The 17,266-nt window shown below is 31.8% G+C and overlaps 1 protein-coding gene across 1 annotated transcript; it reads right to left on the bottom strand.

The window, feature by feature from the left end:
* Nucleotides 1-5,474: 5,474 nt before the first annotated feature.
* LOC123663454 (cell cycle control protein 50A-like) lies at nt 5,475-16,962 on the bottom strand. The gene is made up of 9 exons (XM_045598134.1): nt 16,798-16,962; nt 16,591-16,724; nt 16,121-16,323; nt 15,730-15,863; nt 15,238-15,357; nt 13,673-13,758; nt 13,225-13,360; nt 12,436-12,601; nt 5,475-6,825 (listed from the first exon to the last, which is right to left on the bottom strand). The coding sequence occupies exons 1-9, from the start codon at nt 16,850-16,852 to the stop codon at nt 6,780-6,782; spliced, it is 1,080 nt and encodes a 359-aa protein (XP_045454090.1). The 5' UTR covers nt 16,853-16,962; the 3' UTR covers nt 5,475-6,779.
* Nucleotides 16,963-17,266: the final 304 nt, after the last annotated feature.

Genomic DNA, 17,266 nt, shown 5'->3' with positions numbered 1-17,266 from the left:
CGTTGAAATTCCATACAGCGATAAAGTGACTAACTTAGGCACTATATTAGATCAAAATATCTCTTGGTGTCCACAGATGTGTGAATTAAGTCAGAAAGTTTTTTCTGCTGTAGGATCACGCTATAGGCTGCAAAGTTTTTTTGCTACTTCCACCAAAATTGCGCTTGCAGATATCCTTCTCTTACCTAATTCTTGATTATGCTGACACTACTTATCTTGAAATTACTGAGGAGCAACTTAATAAGCTTGAGAGCATTCAGAATCGACGTAATCGTTTCATATTTGGCCTACGCAAATATGATCAAATCTCTGATTTTCGTAAAAAACTGAAGTGGCTCCTAATTCACCTAAGCAGGAATACTCACATTCTTACTTTCTTATGTTGCTTACTATTTAATTTTGCTACTCCTCCCTACTGAAAATTCCAAATAAAAAACCATGATTTGTATGGGAAGTTATTGTAAACTATTGTGTGTTTCAAACAGGGATTCCAAAATGTTCATACAATTTTCATACACTTTCCATCTGTTTTTATCTGGGCTATCTGGATCCAGATAGATCTATCTGGAATTAATGTATTAAAATAACACACTGTAATAATAATAAAAAATGTTACGTGCAATAGAAAAAATGTTTTTTTTCTTTGTAAAAATATTAAGGGCAACACTATGTATATATTTATTTGTTTATTTCTTTACTTCGGTAACAGTAAAATTGCTCCACTCATTACAAGAATTGACAAAATATTTCTTAATTTAAATAAAAACTAGTTCTTTATCAATAATTTAAAAAAAAAAACAACTTAATGTATAACATCTTTGATTCACCCTGTATCATCCCATTGCCGGACATCTTTCACCTTGTAGAAGATTCGGAACTGAATTCGCCACGCTTCTCCTATCGACTCGCCCAGGTCTTATATTATTTACCTTCGCGACCACTAGGGCCAAACTCTGGCATGGTTATATCATGCAAATCCGGTAATCGATGTGAAACTTGTTTAGATTTTTTTTGCATATATTTCTTAATTTGCGATAACTGCCAAGATATTCATTTAAATTGTAAAATATAAAGGTTTTATGTATTGGATTTTTTATTATATTATGGTATTTAAATTGATAATTATTAGTACTGTATCCGTTGAAATATCTTACTGATTTGCACGTAACATATTTTTAAAGCATAGAATGCGTTAAGTAAACTATCTTTAAAAGAGACTTAAGCTCAAAGACCTATAAAAAAGCAGGGGTCCCTTGTACGGGGCGGTAACCCATGTTACTGAGTACCCCGCTCATCCACCGAGTATTACAATATTATTCAATATCACACCATATAAAAAATTTAATTAAGTGCGTGTGTGTTTGAGTCTGTGTGTGTGCGTGCGTGAAAATACTTCCATCCACGGAATAGGAAAAGCCAGAGCAAGTGTGATTCGTGTCTGTACTAGCGATGAATGAATATTCGCAAATATTCGCGATTTTTCAATGTTTGCAATCGCGCGAAATAATATATGATAAATATTTTATGATGATGGATATGGAGTCATAACACTACTTATAAGATTTGTACTTTTATTTACTTATATTCTTATAAAACATTATTCTGGTCTAGTAGTGCATGTAAGACACCGACCGTATGGGTTTGATTTCAGCTAATATTTGTACCTATTTGTAATATTTTTTTCCGATCAAGATGTCTTATCGTTGTGGATTTTCCCACTGTGCATAGGAGAACGTTAGGATTACTTAGATAAAATAGAAAATATTTATGTATAGAAAAAAGCCGATGCTCAGCATGGTACAGGTTAGCATAAATTTGAATGTTGAGTTCTCGCTGGGCAACCGCCATTGAAATTAAGAGTATCAATGTTGCTGTCGACAGTGTGAACTGAAACCATACCCGTTAACGTTGAAGCTCCTCATGGTTCAGTGCTTCCGCCCACACTGTTTATTCTGTGACGTTACGAGATGTTGCATAACAGCAATATTCTTTGCTATGCTGATGACAGTACAAGTGATCTTTTACAGTGGTTGGTTAATATGCCTCGGTTGGTAGTGACGGGTAGAAATCGAGACTTACCTACTTGGAGCAGGCCTACGAATGTGGTAGATGTAGTTTCGACCAATTTAACACCTTGTACAACATTTGTGCGTTTCTTCTCAGGGAGGCCCTTTCTAGTGTAGTGTCGAGCTTTCAGAATCTTTTATTGAACTTTAATAAAAGTATTGGAATCCTAGGAGTAGACGAACGAATAAAGTACAATTCCAGGATCAATTAGAGAGCAAATTCAGTGGCTGAAAACACGGACGTACTCTCGGTGGAAGAAGGTAGGTTTGCCAACCCTGACTCCGAAGCTAATCATTGATTTTAGATTGTAATAAGGAAATTTTAGTTAGATTTAAACACAGAAATCTCCGTAAGCTATTATTGTAGTAGTGTAGATCGTGAAACTGAATGAAAGTAAATAAAAATAATTTCATTTTCTACTACTTATCGAGTTTCATTTATTTGTATTTGCTCCGACTTTACAAAATTCTGGGTACACCCACGGCTGCAAAAAAAAGCTGAAAATTACCATACTTCACATTGGAAGCTCGGCATCGGTGAGTAAGAGCTCCTGGGGTGATTGGGGGTAGGGTCAGCCACTCGTTTGATATAATTCTGGTGTTATAGGCATTTATAGATGCTTACGCTATGTTACGGTAATCACTTACTACTAAGCGGTAAGCCGTACGCTTGTTTGCCAACCCGGTTGTATATAAAAAGTTATTATTAGGAATCAGAGGCGACTTATGACATTTTTAATAGGGGTTCACAAAAAAATATAGGAAAAACTGGAGCTTAATATTGATTTATTTGTATAGAAAATCTATTTCGTCCATTCAGATTCACCACCACTGCAGGCGCTAGCTCCAAACACCAGATACGGAAAACAAAATCATTTATACCTTTCTTCACATCCACACGGGGTTTTGAATATTCGTACTACATTTTTGAGTAAGTAGTAGGTACAATTTTAGTTCAAGGCACATTTGGGGTCTTTTTACAATTTTTAATAATGGATGGATTGTATTGTTCCATTTTTAACACAAAATGTCGCGCACAAATTATTTTTATTACTATTTACAGAAAAACTGCTACATAACTGACGAAGCCGACACGTTTGTTAAACAGCAACAGCGCTTCTTATCCCCGAGGCGCTTGACACACCCCGCAAGCCACCGCCCGGCAGAACTGCAACGTCGCGCTGAGCGGTGCTCCAGATTAGGCTAATTTCTCATAAGAAATCTTTTACTTCACGTCGTTCTGTCTCTTTCGTACTTATTGAATATAGTGCTAGGAATCGTACTAAGTTTCGTTTCATTGGAACGCAATTTATGGCGCTCCACTCGTACAACTTAATGCCAAATATACGTAATATAATAAAACATTATTATATGGGATAGTAGACTAAAAATAATTTAGTATAGTATTTAATTTAAAGAAATATAGGATTTTAAATTACCTATGTAATTTTTAATCGTATATTTGGAGTAGGAGTGTGCACTGTACCAGCGATCTTTAGGACGAGCCGCCTCTGTTAGGAATTATATTATTTCATAAAAAAAAAATAAAAGATTTTATTCTATTCTAAACATTTAATTAGATTTAGGATTATTACATAAATTGTGTTGAAACTATTAAAATGCTTTAAATCGTACAATACGCAACAAAATATCGCACATCTTTTTTCTGTTTTAGATAATTTTCACATTTTTTAAACTTAAATTGAAATATCGGCAATGACAGCCCGTTATTATAACAATATTTAATATATAACCTTAAAAACTTGTTGTACCTAAGTAAAGACAATTACAAGATTTTAAATATTAATCCATTAATCTATAAATCTAATTTAAATAGAGTCTAATCTTTTTAAAAGGCACTTAACAACTTGTCAATATCATATATTTTAACAAAAACTTTATATTTGAAAACGATATTAAACAAAAATAGTACAACGTATTTATTTTGTTGCTAAAACTAAAAATCACAATAAATAAATAATATATCACAAATCACAATGTCATTACAAAACACGTACTACAATAAGCCTTTAAATTACTACAATGATCTTACCGATCCTAACCTTTTCTCACTGTGGCCGCTAAGGCTGTCTGGCGTATGACTGTATCCAACTGATTTTTTTTTTTATAAACTTTCTTTTTCACCATCGAATTCAAATTTATTTAGGTGTATTTCTATTCGCGATTGCAAATTTAAGAGGTGGAGTTTATTGAGGTGAAACAGGCCCTAATAGCCTATTTTAACTCCTGCTGTTAAAGTCTGCAGAGTATAATACTACATCCACTACAAGTGATACATGCCGTTACCGGTTGTCGATAGTCATTCTTATCCACAAGTTACTAATGGGATTTACGAATAGGAGGTAAGAGTTAGAGCTTATTTTATTTCAATTAATAAAGTACAACTTTTAAATTCACAGATTGCAAATAGAAATATCTGACAGATTACATAAAAACTTTTTTCTGTTGCTGATGCTGTCACGTCACATATAGCTCTATCAGTAAATCGAGAAAAAAGGTCTTACGTTTAAAATACGTTTATTATATAATCTGACACGCCTTGAACTAATTGAAAGATAAAAATTTATTTATTACTTGAAAACAAAACTAAACAGTGTAACCATGATCTAACAAACCAAAAGGAATTAGAATATATTCGTATAATCTAATTTGTTAAAATAATCTTTATGTATTGTTGGTTTTAATTATAAACCTGTCTTTTTGTTTCTTAGATCTTTCTGGCAAGATTTTAAAACTGATGTCAAAAATGTATTCCTAGTATGCAAAATAAGAAATATATATAGATAACTAAATGTATTAAAAACTGTGTAGCTACGGCAGTAAAGAATATAGCCAACCCCTCTCTTCCCGTGGGTGTTGTATGAGGCGACTAAGGGATAACAAAGTTCCACTACCATGTTGGCACTTATAAAGCCTACCGATGGCGGGATAACCATCCAACTACTGGCTTTGAAATACACCGGCCAAAGACGGGCAGCAGCGTCTTCGGTGCGACAAAGCCAGCCCTGCGGTCACCAACCCGCCTGCCTAGCGTGGTGACTATGGGCAACACACATGAGTTCACGCCATTTTTTGGCGCAAACTTGTAGAGGCCTATATTCAACAGTGGACTGCGATATGCTGGAGTGAGTGATAGATAACTAAAGCGAGCCAATAGATGTTATATAGGTCTACGATTCATTCGAAGAAGGTAAGTAAACTTGATTTTAACCTCAATATTATAAGGGTCTATCCCTTACTACGATAGGTATATAATACTTTGTTTTAATTTTGTACACGCTGAAAAGTCATCACATATGTTTTTGACCAATATATTCTCGATATACTATGTATTAAATCTCAAGTGTGTTTGGTTCGAGGGTATATCGAAAAATGTATTAAAAACTGTTACATTGATGCTTATTATATTAAGGTTACACAGTAATTTTACAAATAATGTCAATTCTTAATGTTTTAAATACTTTACGACAAAGAAATAAGCAAACTAATATAAATTACGAAAACTAATATAATTGATCTACATGAAAGGAGTTCACTAGCTTTTTAAGTACCTAATATGTATAAATATGAAAAAAGTATATCCTGATATACATAGTGTGTTCATAAGTTTTGAGACGAACTACTAAAAATAATAAGCAATTTAGACATAAAGAGAAAGAGCGACCTATATTTTTTCAAATTTGGAATATAATCAAAAAATATATATAAATTTGAAAGCTGTTTAGTTTATCTTTATTATTATTTGGCGCCATCTTAAGATTTGCATGCGACTATAATTTCATAGTTTCAAGTTGGAAAAACGCATGCAAATATCGAAAAAAATAAATAAAGCCCGAAGTTCGGATTGTACCCGGAACTTCATGTGTACAACAAAACTCTTTCTTTCTCATTGCGAGTCTCTTCCAAGATAGTTCCACAATTATTTTTTTTCTTCATTAACTCTGACTTTGTCTCAAAACTTATAAACACGACTTATGTACATGCATAAATTATTTAATGTTAATTTAATAAAGTAATAACACAGTATATTTTCAGTATTTACTTTACAACATACAAATCAAGTAATACACAACTGCAAAGTTGATATGGTGGATATTTCATGACATGAATCGATTTGTAATAAAAGTAAAATAATATATATTTTTTTTTTATAAGAGCGACACTTTAGTCTTGTTTTCTATAAATGGAAACAAAATTGTAGAGATCAATAAAAAATACTGGTTTTATTTCTAAAAAGCCGTAACTTATAAAATGGTGAATATTAATCAAAGATAATAAATTAAAAAACGGTGACATTTTTAAATCTAAATAACGCGTGACAGTCACGTGACGTGCCACTAAAGAAGCAGCGCGGGCATTATGTAATATTATAACAAATGCGTGTGTATAGTTATCGGAACGGATATTGAGCGCTGTCCATCAACTTCACTTCAACACTTTATGAATATATTATAGATATAGATATTTTAATACCTAAGTAGCATTGTAACAACCGTTGATACACCAAATATTATTATTATAATATATAATGAGTACTAAATACTTTAACATTTATTTTATTTTATATTTGTACTGAGCATAACAATTTGCTGTTTGCGACTCTATCGACGAGCGCTCAATATCCGTACCGAGGCTTTATAATAGAAAAGGTAAGCCAATTAATCGTTTAAATTAGTTTTTTTATCATCAAATTTATGTGTATGGAGTGCGAGGATTGACGTTGATCATCTCAGTTGTGCTGAAAATAAAAACAATATGAGTTAAAAACTTCATTGATAAACAAAAAATAATTACTTGTTTTAACAAAAAAAAAAAAAGTTTTATACTAGCGCCATACAAATATATATTTGTAAAAAAAATACAAAGTGGGTCTTTACATAAATGTCTTTCTAATAAATAAATTAAAAAAAACTAAAAGAGCGAACACACAACTAATGAATACATACAGAGGTGTCCCTTATTATTCAATATTTTTTATTATCTAACGCATAAGTCTTGTTTACTTAACACTGAAATAAATGTTACTCATTTGGAGAGTACGGTATAACCCGTGCCGACTTGCATCGAATCATGTTCATACAAATTGCGCGGAAGTAGCAGTGCATACTAGCGACATTTGTCGTTTATTCTTGGTCATTCTTATAATTAACACGTTTTTTTTTTAATATTTATAAGGTGTTCATGAAATTAAGAATGTATAAAAAAGTATTTTCTTAGTTGGTAACATAAATCAACAAATAACTGACGCGTTTTTACCGCTCACCCGTCGAGTTCTTGTAGGACTTTTTTTTTAATTCGCCGAAGTGAAATTGCCTGTTAGTCTGTAAAAAGTGCAAATAGCCGACTTAACCTTATGAAGGTGTATGACTTTATAAATAAAGAATAAAAAAAGCGCAAATTTCGTCATTCAAGAGTGTATCTATTATATTTTGGGGAAATCCTCGAACCTTTCAGAGCTGTGTCTAACTGCGAAAAAAAATTTGTAGACCTTTACCATGCTTAGAAGAAAATTTCAAGGAATACAAGATGTTTGTAAGCACCATGATTAGGATTATAAAAATAATTTAGATGGTAAAGTATTTTTTAAACAAAGAGATTTAGGGGCATGTAGGACGCTTAGAGGGTGTAGACAATAAGTTAGTCAAGAAGACGAGAAAAGAAAGACAAATAAAATTAAAAAGTAGAGAAAAAAACCTGAACAAATGTGTTTTGGGACTTTATCCTCATCTCTTACTATACCTGATTGCGAACCAAGGACATCACAATGAACTCAACTATTGAAAGATAGTAGGAATCCTTATTCTACACCTCTCATATGGTAAGTTCTGGAACAATTACAAAGAGAGGAAGGAAAGACTTTACCCTGCCTAAGTTAGTTGCAGCTTTCGATAAATGTCAATGGATCTTAAAGAATTCGGTCCCTATACTTGCGGCTGCAGTAAAAGCACTAGATCTTAGCTGTGATGATTTCCCGATAAACAAATTGTTTGAACTGGAACTGATTAAACTACATATCTACTATTTTCGGTAATAAGTAGAAAAAAACGAGTGTGCTTTAGATCACGCGACTGAAGTAAAACTTACGAAACGTAACTCTTTCTCTCTTACTATCTTCACTAATTCATATCTCCCTCTCTACTTCCGTTCGCCTCGTCCAATCACACTTTTTGTCAACGCTCTCGTCACACATTCACCAGCTAACTCCTCAAGTGAAGCGTGCGAAAAGAAATTTTACTTCAATAAAATAAAATTAGAACTGGAGTTTTATACGTTAAGCAAGGGAAATGGTTAGAGCTATATACACTTTGACAATATGTTTATTGCAATATCTGTTCAAAATAAGCACCAAGGATAAACGAGCACTTAAAGATGTTTGTTTATTCATTGTGATCATGTATGTGAAACCGTGATTGGATATAGTTTGGCGACGAAGGCACCAAATCAACTAGAATATGAAACTGTTGACAAGTTGATGTACAAAACAGCTCTGAGTAAGTTTAGTCTACCTCATTGGTAGATAGAAATGTGTATCCTAGCAGTTCAAAAGAGACCATCGAAAGAAAATATCCAACCTGATCTTTAACATTATCTTGTTCTAATAAATACAAACCTATGATTTATGACTATAACTTCTAAAAATAAAAATATTTCAATATCTATACAACAGAAAGGCTTAAAAACAGCCGTTTTAAAAATCTTCAAAGCCTAGTCGGCACGGGTTGCTGTTCACGTAGAAAGATAAAATTTTGTAGTTAAATAAGTCTAGGTAGTTCAAAAAGAAATAATAATAAATAATATTATAGTTGAAACTTTTTTTACCCATTTTCTCAAGGGACACCTTCATACTCATAGATAGCATTAAAAATAAAACAAAACAAAATTCGTATTAAACTTACGAGGGTATACCGACATTTTGAGATATAGTAACAGGTTCGACATAACCGGGTCGGGGGATAGGTGGGGGATATCTATAATTGCAATTAAACTTATAAAATCATATTAGTAATTATTTGAAATATATTAATACATTAATACATATTTCGTTATTTAATCCATATATTTAACATCTCTTGATAATAATAAAATAAATTTATTTTAATGATTGTTGCAGTCATAAATAAGAACATAAAGTTTCTCTTATTAATTAAATCATTAATACATTTTCACTTCTTACCTGAGAATTAGGCATTTAAATATTCTGTATCTATCATATAAAGTATATTAAAAAAATAATAATAATAATTGTTTGTCATATCACATAACATGCGAAAAATACCACAAAATAAGACTTAATTTTTCAATTTTTATTTAAAACTTGGTGTATTTTATTGTGTCATATTGAAAATACAGTTACTAATGTAAAATAAAAATCGGATAACTGTTTCAATATTTGAATAAATCCTTTGTAATAATTCGCCGGCAAAAAATAAAGTGTAAAATAAAATGCAATAAAAATACCAGCAATAAATTACGTTGCACAATATGAAATGTTGTACATCTCCCCCCACTTGTCTTACTTTATGGGACCAACCCTCCTAATGCCGAAATTTAATCCCGAATAAAGGAACTATTGACATTTTTTTGTCCTTTTTTGTAAGGGCTGTTACACTGAAATGTCAGCCCTCTTATAACCTAAATAAAAAAATATAAAAATTTAAAATTAAGCAACGATATATATTATAAAGATAGACATAACTCTATTATAAAGTAAGGGACATTTATTAATTACGTAAGCTCAGAATGGGGGGGTGTCTTAATGAAATCTCATCAAATCTCATTTAAACCGTCAAAAAATATAAAATATTCAAGATATTAAAAAAAAAAATTTGAGTTCATTTTGCCCGCTAACATATATATCATTGCTATAAAAATTATTAAGTTTTTGCTTCGAATTTTGTTTAATATAAATAAATTAACGGCTAAGATTTAGATTAGGTAAAACCGAATTTCGGGACCGTGGGGGGATGGGGGGTGGGTGGGTGGGAAACACTACCCCTGGTACCACTATCACACCTCGGAACCCCATGGTTATGGAGATATCGATGGTTAAAGTTTTGAGGTTAGAAGAAGAATTTAAAGCTATTATTATACCTTTGAGCTCCGCGTCTGACTTCACCTTAGCTCCAACGCTGCGGGCAGTGCAATTCATGCGCCGTTTTGCAACTTTATAAGTTATTTTCGAACAGAAGTACGTAAAAATAATCTCGATTTCAAGATCAACAAACGATACAACTTGCGGTAACTATGCTTCGATCCGTAGCTTTAAGATGTTATATTCACATTTCGCACTTGATATTAGCATTTTAAACGTTAAGTTATTGTTTTTACACGATTTTATTAACAACTGAGAAATAGACGTTTTAATAAAAAATGACAGGCCACTTATTGTTTCGTTCTAAAACAATATAAGCACAAATTCATTGTTTTTGTTTAAATAACTGTAAAGGCAAAAGTCTTACACCATACAGCCTTGTTTCATATTATATTTTTTAATTAAATATATTTTATTTTTAATTATTATATAAACGAAAAATACTCAATATTTTAGTTCATTTTATATGACAATAAATAAATATAAAAATATGTTGAATATAGGTGTGTGGTGGTGTGTGTGTGGTAAAAATTTTTTTATTATTTAAATACATACTTTTACTCTTTAAGTTATCATTCTTTTGAAATATACAATCTCAACAAACAATTGTGTAAAATATTCTATAGAACTAAAATAAATTTATAAATACCTATGTAGTTAATTTTCAAAATTTATGGTCTATAATTTTAAATTATATTATCAAAATTAATTTATATTTAGTAACATTGCGTGCTAGAATATAGGTTTAGAAATTCGAAAAATACCCAAAACCGAATCGGAGCATCCCACTGTTCACGTGGTCTTGGTCTGTCCTACCCCTAGAGTGTTTTTTTTGTGTCGCGGAGGCGCGGAGGGAGGGCAGCCCTCGCCCGCCGTGCGAAAGCGCGCGAACGAATGCGTAGAGGAGCGGCTGAGGCTGGTCGCCAAAGGCGACCAGCCTCCGCTGCGGAACGGAGCATGAGTGAGCGTGCTTTCGCACGCAAGGGCGGAAGGGCTGCACTTCCCGCAGCGCCGGAGCCAAGCGTTCCTCTAACTTTAAAGGTGGTAGATTATTTTTTTTTGTAACAAAACTGTCTATAAACGATATAATTTTTAAATTAGATAGGTTAGGGTTATTTTTTTTTTTTAGTAACAAAATTGTCGATAAACGGTGTAACTTTTGAATTAGATAGGTTAGGGTTATTTTTTTTTTTATGTAACAAAACTATGTTTATAAACGATATAATTTTTAAATTAGATAGGTTAGGGTTATTTTTTTTTTTTAGTAACAAAATTGTCGATAAACGGTGTAACTTTTGAATTAGATAGGTTAGGGTTATTTTTTTTTTTTTTTTGTAACAAAACTATGTTTATAAACGATATAATTTTTAAATTAGATAGGTTAGGGTTTTTTTTTTTTTTTGTAACAAAACTATGTCTACAAACGGTGTAATTTTTAAATTAGATAGGTATGGGTTTCTTTCGGTCTCTTTCTGAAGTCAGATTATTGTAAAAAAAAATTATTCATGTCATGTTTTTTACTTCATTATATTTTATTTATTTAATTAAAAAATATAATATGAAACAAGGCTGTATGGTGTAAGACTTTTGCCTTTACAGTTATTTAAACAAAAACAATGAATTTGTGCTTATATTGTTTTAGAACGAAACGATAAGTGGCCTGTCATTTTTTATTAAAATGTCTATTTCTCAGTTGTTAATAAAATCGTGTAAAAACAATAACTTAACGTTTAAAATGCTAATATCAAGTTCGAAATGTGAATATAACATCTTAAAGCTACGGATCGAAGCATAGTTACCGCAAGTTGTATCGTTTGTTGATCTTGAAATCGAGATTATTTTTACGTACTTCTGTTCGAAAATAACTTATAGAAAATAACTAACCTAACCTAACCTCAAAACTTTAACCATCGATATCTCCATAACCATGGGGTTCCGAGGTGTGATAGTGGTACCAGGGGTAGTGTTCCCCACCCTCCCCCCCCCATCCCCCCACGGTCCCGAAATTCGGTTTTACCTAATCTAAAGCTTTACCAAATTAACTACAGTATACCTGAACAATTTATTATATTTAGCGTCAATCTCACTAAATCCCGCGTAAGGGGGTCTAAACTGATCGAAAAATAGCTCACGTAATTAATGAATGCCTCCTAATCTAAATAAATTATAAGTTTCTTCTGAGTTTGGTTGTGTCGATACTTTATGAATCACTCTCACATCTGTTCCTAGTAAATGATGTAAGGAATGTCATCTTACCTCTTGGAGCAGCGTACGTGTATCACAAGTAGTACGATGCCCAACAGCAGGCACAGTGTCCCCACCACCACATACGCCACCCCCAGGAAGGGATTCTTACCCCCCAGCAGGGAAGTAGTCGAGATGATGAAGGATTTCGTACCGTCGAAGTCAGTCACCGGGTAGTCTTAAAACAAAAATTACGTTTTATTATAGGCTAGTCAGTTAAGGACAACCTGAAGCTGATAATAAGTAGCAACTTATTTTTTAAATTTTATTTTTTATTTTTAAGCATAACAAATTAATCCCTCTAAATAAAAATAAACTATTTTCTAAAAACAAACTCAAAACCATTTCATTCTATAACAAATTAGTTACACCTAAAGCATTAAAGACAAAAAGTTCAAATATGAGCATTTAATATAAGAAAAAAATAGTATATCCCAAGTCAAATATTCTTGTCCTTTAGCAGTTACGTTTTGCCTTTGGTGTCGGTCCATTAATCACGTGCGACACGAAGGGGTTAAGAAAAAAATCACAAAATATTACAAAGAAGGCTGTAATGTGATATCACATGTATTTATTTTTCGTTGATCGCGTGATTTCTCAACTAAAAAAACAACCAGCAAACACTAACACTAAACAAATTTAATCAGATAACAGAGTAGTATTTAAAGATAATACTCTGAAAGTTTCAATAATTATACTTCGCCCAAAAAAATACACGTGATTACTGGGTATTTTAACTCTAAAACCTCGCCATATATCACCAAGGGGGGAGGACGACCCCTTCGATCCTATGATACTTACTGTATTCTACTCGGAGAACATAAGGTCCCTTAAAGAGTCCAGTGCTGAAGCCGACTTGAGAGTGATCTACTCTTCTGTACAACTTGCGGAAAGTCGGTAGAGCAGCTGTACGCATCCATACTATCAAATCTTCATTCTTAAGAAAAAACACATATAAATTAAAATTGTAATACACATATTAAAAACCATATTTAATTTTTTTTAAATAAAGTAGTCTAAGTGACTCATTCTATCAGTATTCTAAATGTGAAGTCTGCCAACTTAATATGCCTTCCTAAAACTATTCAGAATAGAAAGACAAAAAAGAACGAAATTTCGAAAGCAGTTTATTATAAATACTTTTATATAACATTCACACAAAAAAAAAGAGAGTCATTGGTTTAATTGAGTTTAACTAACCCTTATTGTAATAAAAAGTTTATTTTTAAGAGAATTATTTTTATATTACCTGGAAACCATTATTTTCGGTATTGTTTGGGTCTAGCATCCACACCGGTTGACGCCAGTTGATTGGCTTTGTGAAGTTTGCAAAGGCTGAAATAAATATTGTAAGTATTATTATATATGTAAATATTATTCGATACAAAATAATGGAAAAACAAAAAAATCTTTACAATTGGATTAGTAAAAAATACATTATTAAAATAAAAATTGTATATAAAAATATATACTCGTTTTTCCAAAGATGTGTTGAATTAGCCTATAATTGCAATGTATAATAATAAATAACATTGTACATTGTTGGCTTCTTGTATAATACTAATAAAAAATATTACAAGATTACAAGAGCATCACAGTCATGTGTACCGAGTTTATTTTAAATTGAAATTAATTGGTACATTTTCAAACCAATGACAATTCACAATGTATGGCTGATGTGGCAATAAAATATGTGGTAATGGCAATGTATGGATTTTATCTATTCAATACTTTACATATTAATATAAAATCAAGGAAAACTACAATATACAAACTTAGTAGTGTTAAAGCTGTCTCAACACTGATAATGATTTCTATTAATCTCTATTTATACCTGGCAAATCCATAATTGTGTGTAGTGGAGTGGGAAATGGGTAGCCATATTTTTTTAATTTTATTATGGTATATATTCTCAGTAAATACTATGTTTTTAGTATAAACAAATCAAAGAAGTTATAATAAAAAAATTAATAAATAAATAAGTTGATTGAAGATAACTAACAATTTAATTATATTGTCTGGATGCGATTTTATTAGGCAACTTATCAAATATATAGATATATATTGGATCATTATCATTAAACACATTAACTGTATCTTAGACTATAGAGGGAATATTGATAGCATGAATTGTTAATAATAAACTTTCAATATAAAAATTAGATATGTACAAAATGGATCTGTCAAATTTATTTTATATTCATATGTCAAATTTTGTTGAATATTCATAATAACTATCTCTTTCACTTTGCGAATGTGGTCTTGAGGAAGGCACTCTTGATAACATTTTTTTTAACTGTCCAAAACTCCAGTTTTCCCTCTATGATGTTCTTCCCCCTCAGATACCTCGCCCAACTAACCTGAGGTCCCTTTTATCATTAGTTCACTCTCAGTTTATTGACATTTTATGTACATATATTAATCAAAATAACATTAGATTGTAGCACTTTTGTCTTGATTAACACTACTAACCAATGTTTATATATGTTTGTTTGTCTTTTGTTTCAGATACTAGCTCAGCACTTAAAATTGCGAAAAACTGGCAACAACTCCGACGTATTTCTGATTCACTTCTTAATCTTTATTTTTGATTTTACGACTTGCACTCCCACAAAGCCTTACACAAAGCAAAGTTTTCTACCCTAACTTAACGATTCTCATTACATAAGCTAAGCTCCACTCAGATATTGGCAAATACTTCAGGGAGCCAAAGTAAAAGAAGAAGAAGAACTATCTCTTTTATTTATTACTATAGTTTAAAAACATATATTTTTCCTGAAAATTTGTAACATAAATATATAAATAAAACTTTACCAGTCTTAAGGTCTCCGGGTGGATTTCTGAACTTTATCTCTTTGTCTGATGTCCAAGCTATGCCAGTTCTTAGAACTGGGACGTTCTTATCTGAATCTTGAGGACGTACTGTCAAAGTATCTAAAAAAGTAAACACAAACTTTATTAAACACATTCCAGGTAAATTTTATGAAGGCAATAAATATTAAGAATTACTTATTTATCATTATTGGAACATAAAACTCAAATCTTAACTTATGAAACTTTGGCATACATGTAGGTAACAACAACTAGGTAACAACAACTAGGTAACAACAACTAGGTAACAACAACTAGGTAACAACAACTACTAATGTTGTCTCCTAAAGTAAGAATGACCTTAAAATTTATATTCAAAGAGTAAAGAAACGGTAATAGAAGTAAAAGATTGTCTTAATAATTTAATTCTATATCAATTCCTTTTTTTTTTTTCATTCATATTTTGGTGTATTTATTAGTTGAAGTTCATATTACCATTAAAAAGTGAGTTGGCAATGGCTCCACAAGGTGCTATAGGCTTCATCTTTCCATCTTCTTCATTGTAAGCAAAAGGTGCACAATCAGATGAAGGTGTATCCGACAAACGTCCTAGTAGTTGACTGTCATCTCTACGTAAAAACAAAAATGATTGTGTTAAACTCAAATATCTTTCTACATAGTATAAAATTCTATTTTGATGTTTTAGAGCAACGGTCACACCAGTAGCTTATGGCGGTTGTGAGTACAATCCTTTGAGTAGTCTTGATATTTGTGCTTGTGTATTGTGTTCCCGGACCCCAGACACAGAGTAAATCCTAGTGAGTTGTGTGTACTGATGAGTGTAAGCCTTTAATAATTATTTATATAATAGAATACTTTTAAGTACCTTGACTTTACATATCTACGATGATTCTGGTAGTAGTTGCTTAATCCGTAGTAAAAGTAGACATCACCTTTAAAATCTTCAGTGAGATTAAATGGAATTTGACAAGTGCAAGGTTCCATGTCATTCTGCCTTATGTACTCGGCACAAGTTATGTTTTCATCTTCTTTCATACAGTATGTGTAATCAATAACATGCTCTTTTACCTGTAGTAATAATAAATAAAATAAATTTGTAAAAATATTTGACTTGACAACATTTTAATAGAGAAAGGTGTCACTTGTTTTTTTTTTTTTTGTTTTTCAAATTATTGTATAATAGTTTAGCCATTACTACAAAAATAGAACTTAATATTATTTATAAATATACAAATAAATACATCAAAACAATATTGATATTTCTGCTTAAGCTGAACATTTTCACTTTCAAGATTAAACTGTATACATCATGACATATCTATTTACGAAACTTACCTCATCAGAAAAATAGAGTAAGCCAATGCCCACAGGTATGAAAGCGATGCCTATCACAAAAAATGTTGGAAGGACAGTGCCAGCAGTAAGAATAGGCTGCCAGGCAGGTAGCCGTTGTTGCTTAAATGCAGATTCTACGAGGAAAGTAAATTACGAATCAATAACGCGAGGCCACTAAAGGTGTGTCCACTTAGTTATAAAATTTACCTGCTGGACGTCTAGATTTAACATTTTGATCGGATGTGTCACTCGAAGTCGCCATTATGCATCAGCCGTGTCAATTTAATTGGTTTAAGGTAATTCTTGTTACTATTTCGTGCGATAAGAAAAGTTTCCCTTTATCAATTCAATTGTGATACTTAACCAATGTCAAATGTCAACTTCTGAAATGTCAACGTCGTATTCTGTAGTGGTGCAAGTAGTGTTGTCACTTCTAGTGGCACTTGCTTGCTTCTCCGTTCACGTTTTATTTCGCCCAAGTCACGTAGACTTGGGCGAAATAAAACGTGAACGTGAACCGTGATTCACCAGCACAACCGAAAGTGAATAAACCTGTCATTCACCTATCAATTACTAGTAAAATTCATATTTCCTATTAATGAAAGACATCGATAATCATTAGAATTACGGGCATTACTGTTGTAGTACAACTGTACTACAATTTATTTACAAATTA

The sequence above is a fragment of the Melitaea cinxia genome, chromosome 20, assembly GCF_905220565.1.
Source record: "Melitaea cinxia chromosome 20, ilMelCinx1.1, whole genome shotgun sequence".
NCBI lineage: Eukaryota > Metazoa > Arthropoda > Insecta > Lepidoptera > Nymphalidae > Melitaea > Melitaea cinxia.
Note: the sequence above shows the minus strand (reverse complement) of the source record. Positions and strands in the feature narration are given on the sequence as shown.

Excerpts from the sequence above, each read along its gene's own strand:
- LOC123663454 (XM_045598134.1), bottom strand. The coding sequence starts at position 16,852 with ATGGCGACTTCGAGTGACACATCCGATCAAAATGTTAAATCTAGACGT. Across the intron at positions 16,725-16,797 it reads TAAATCTAGACGTCCAGCAG|AATCTGCATTTAAGCAACAA; the intron begins GTAAATTTTATA and ends CTTTCCTCGTAG. Across the intron at positions 15,358-15,729 it reads TGCCAACTCACTTTTTAATG|ATACTTTGACAGTACGTCCT; the intron begins GTAATATGAACT and ends TTACTTTTTTAG.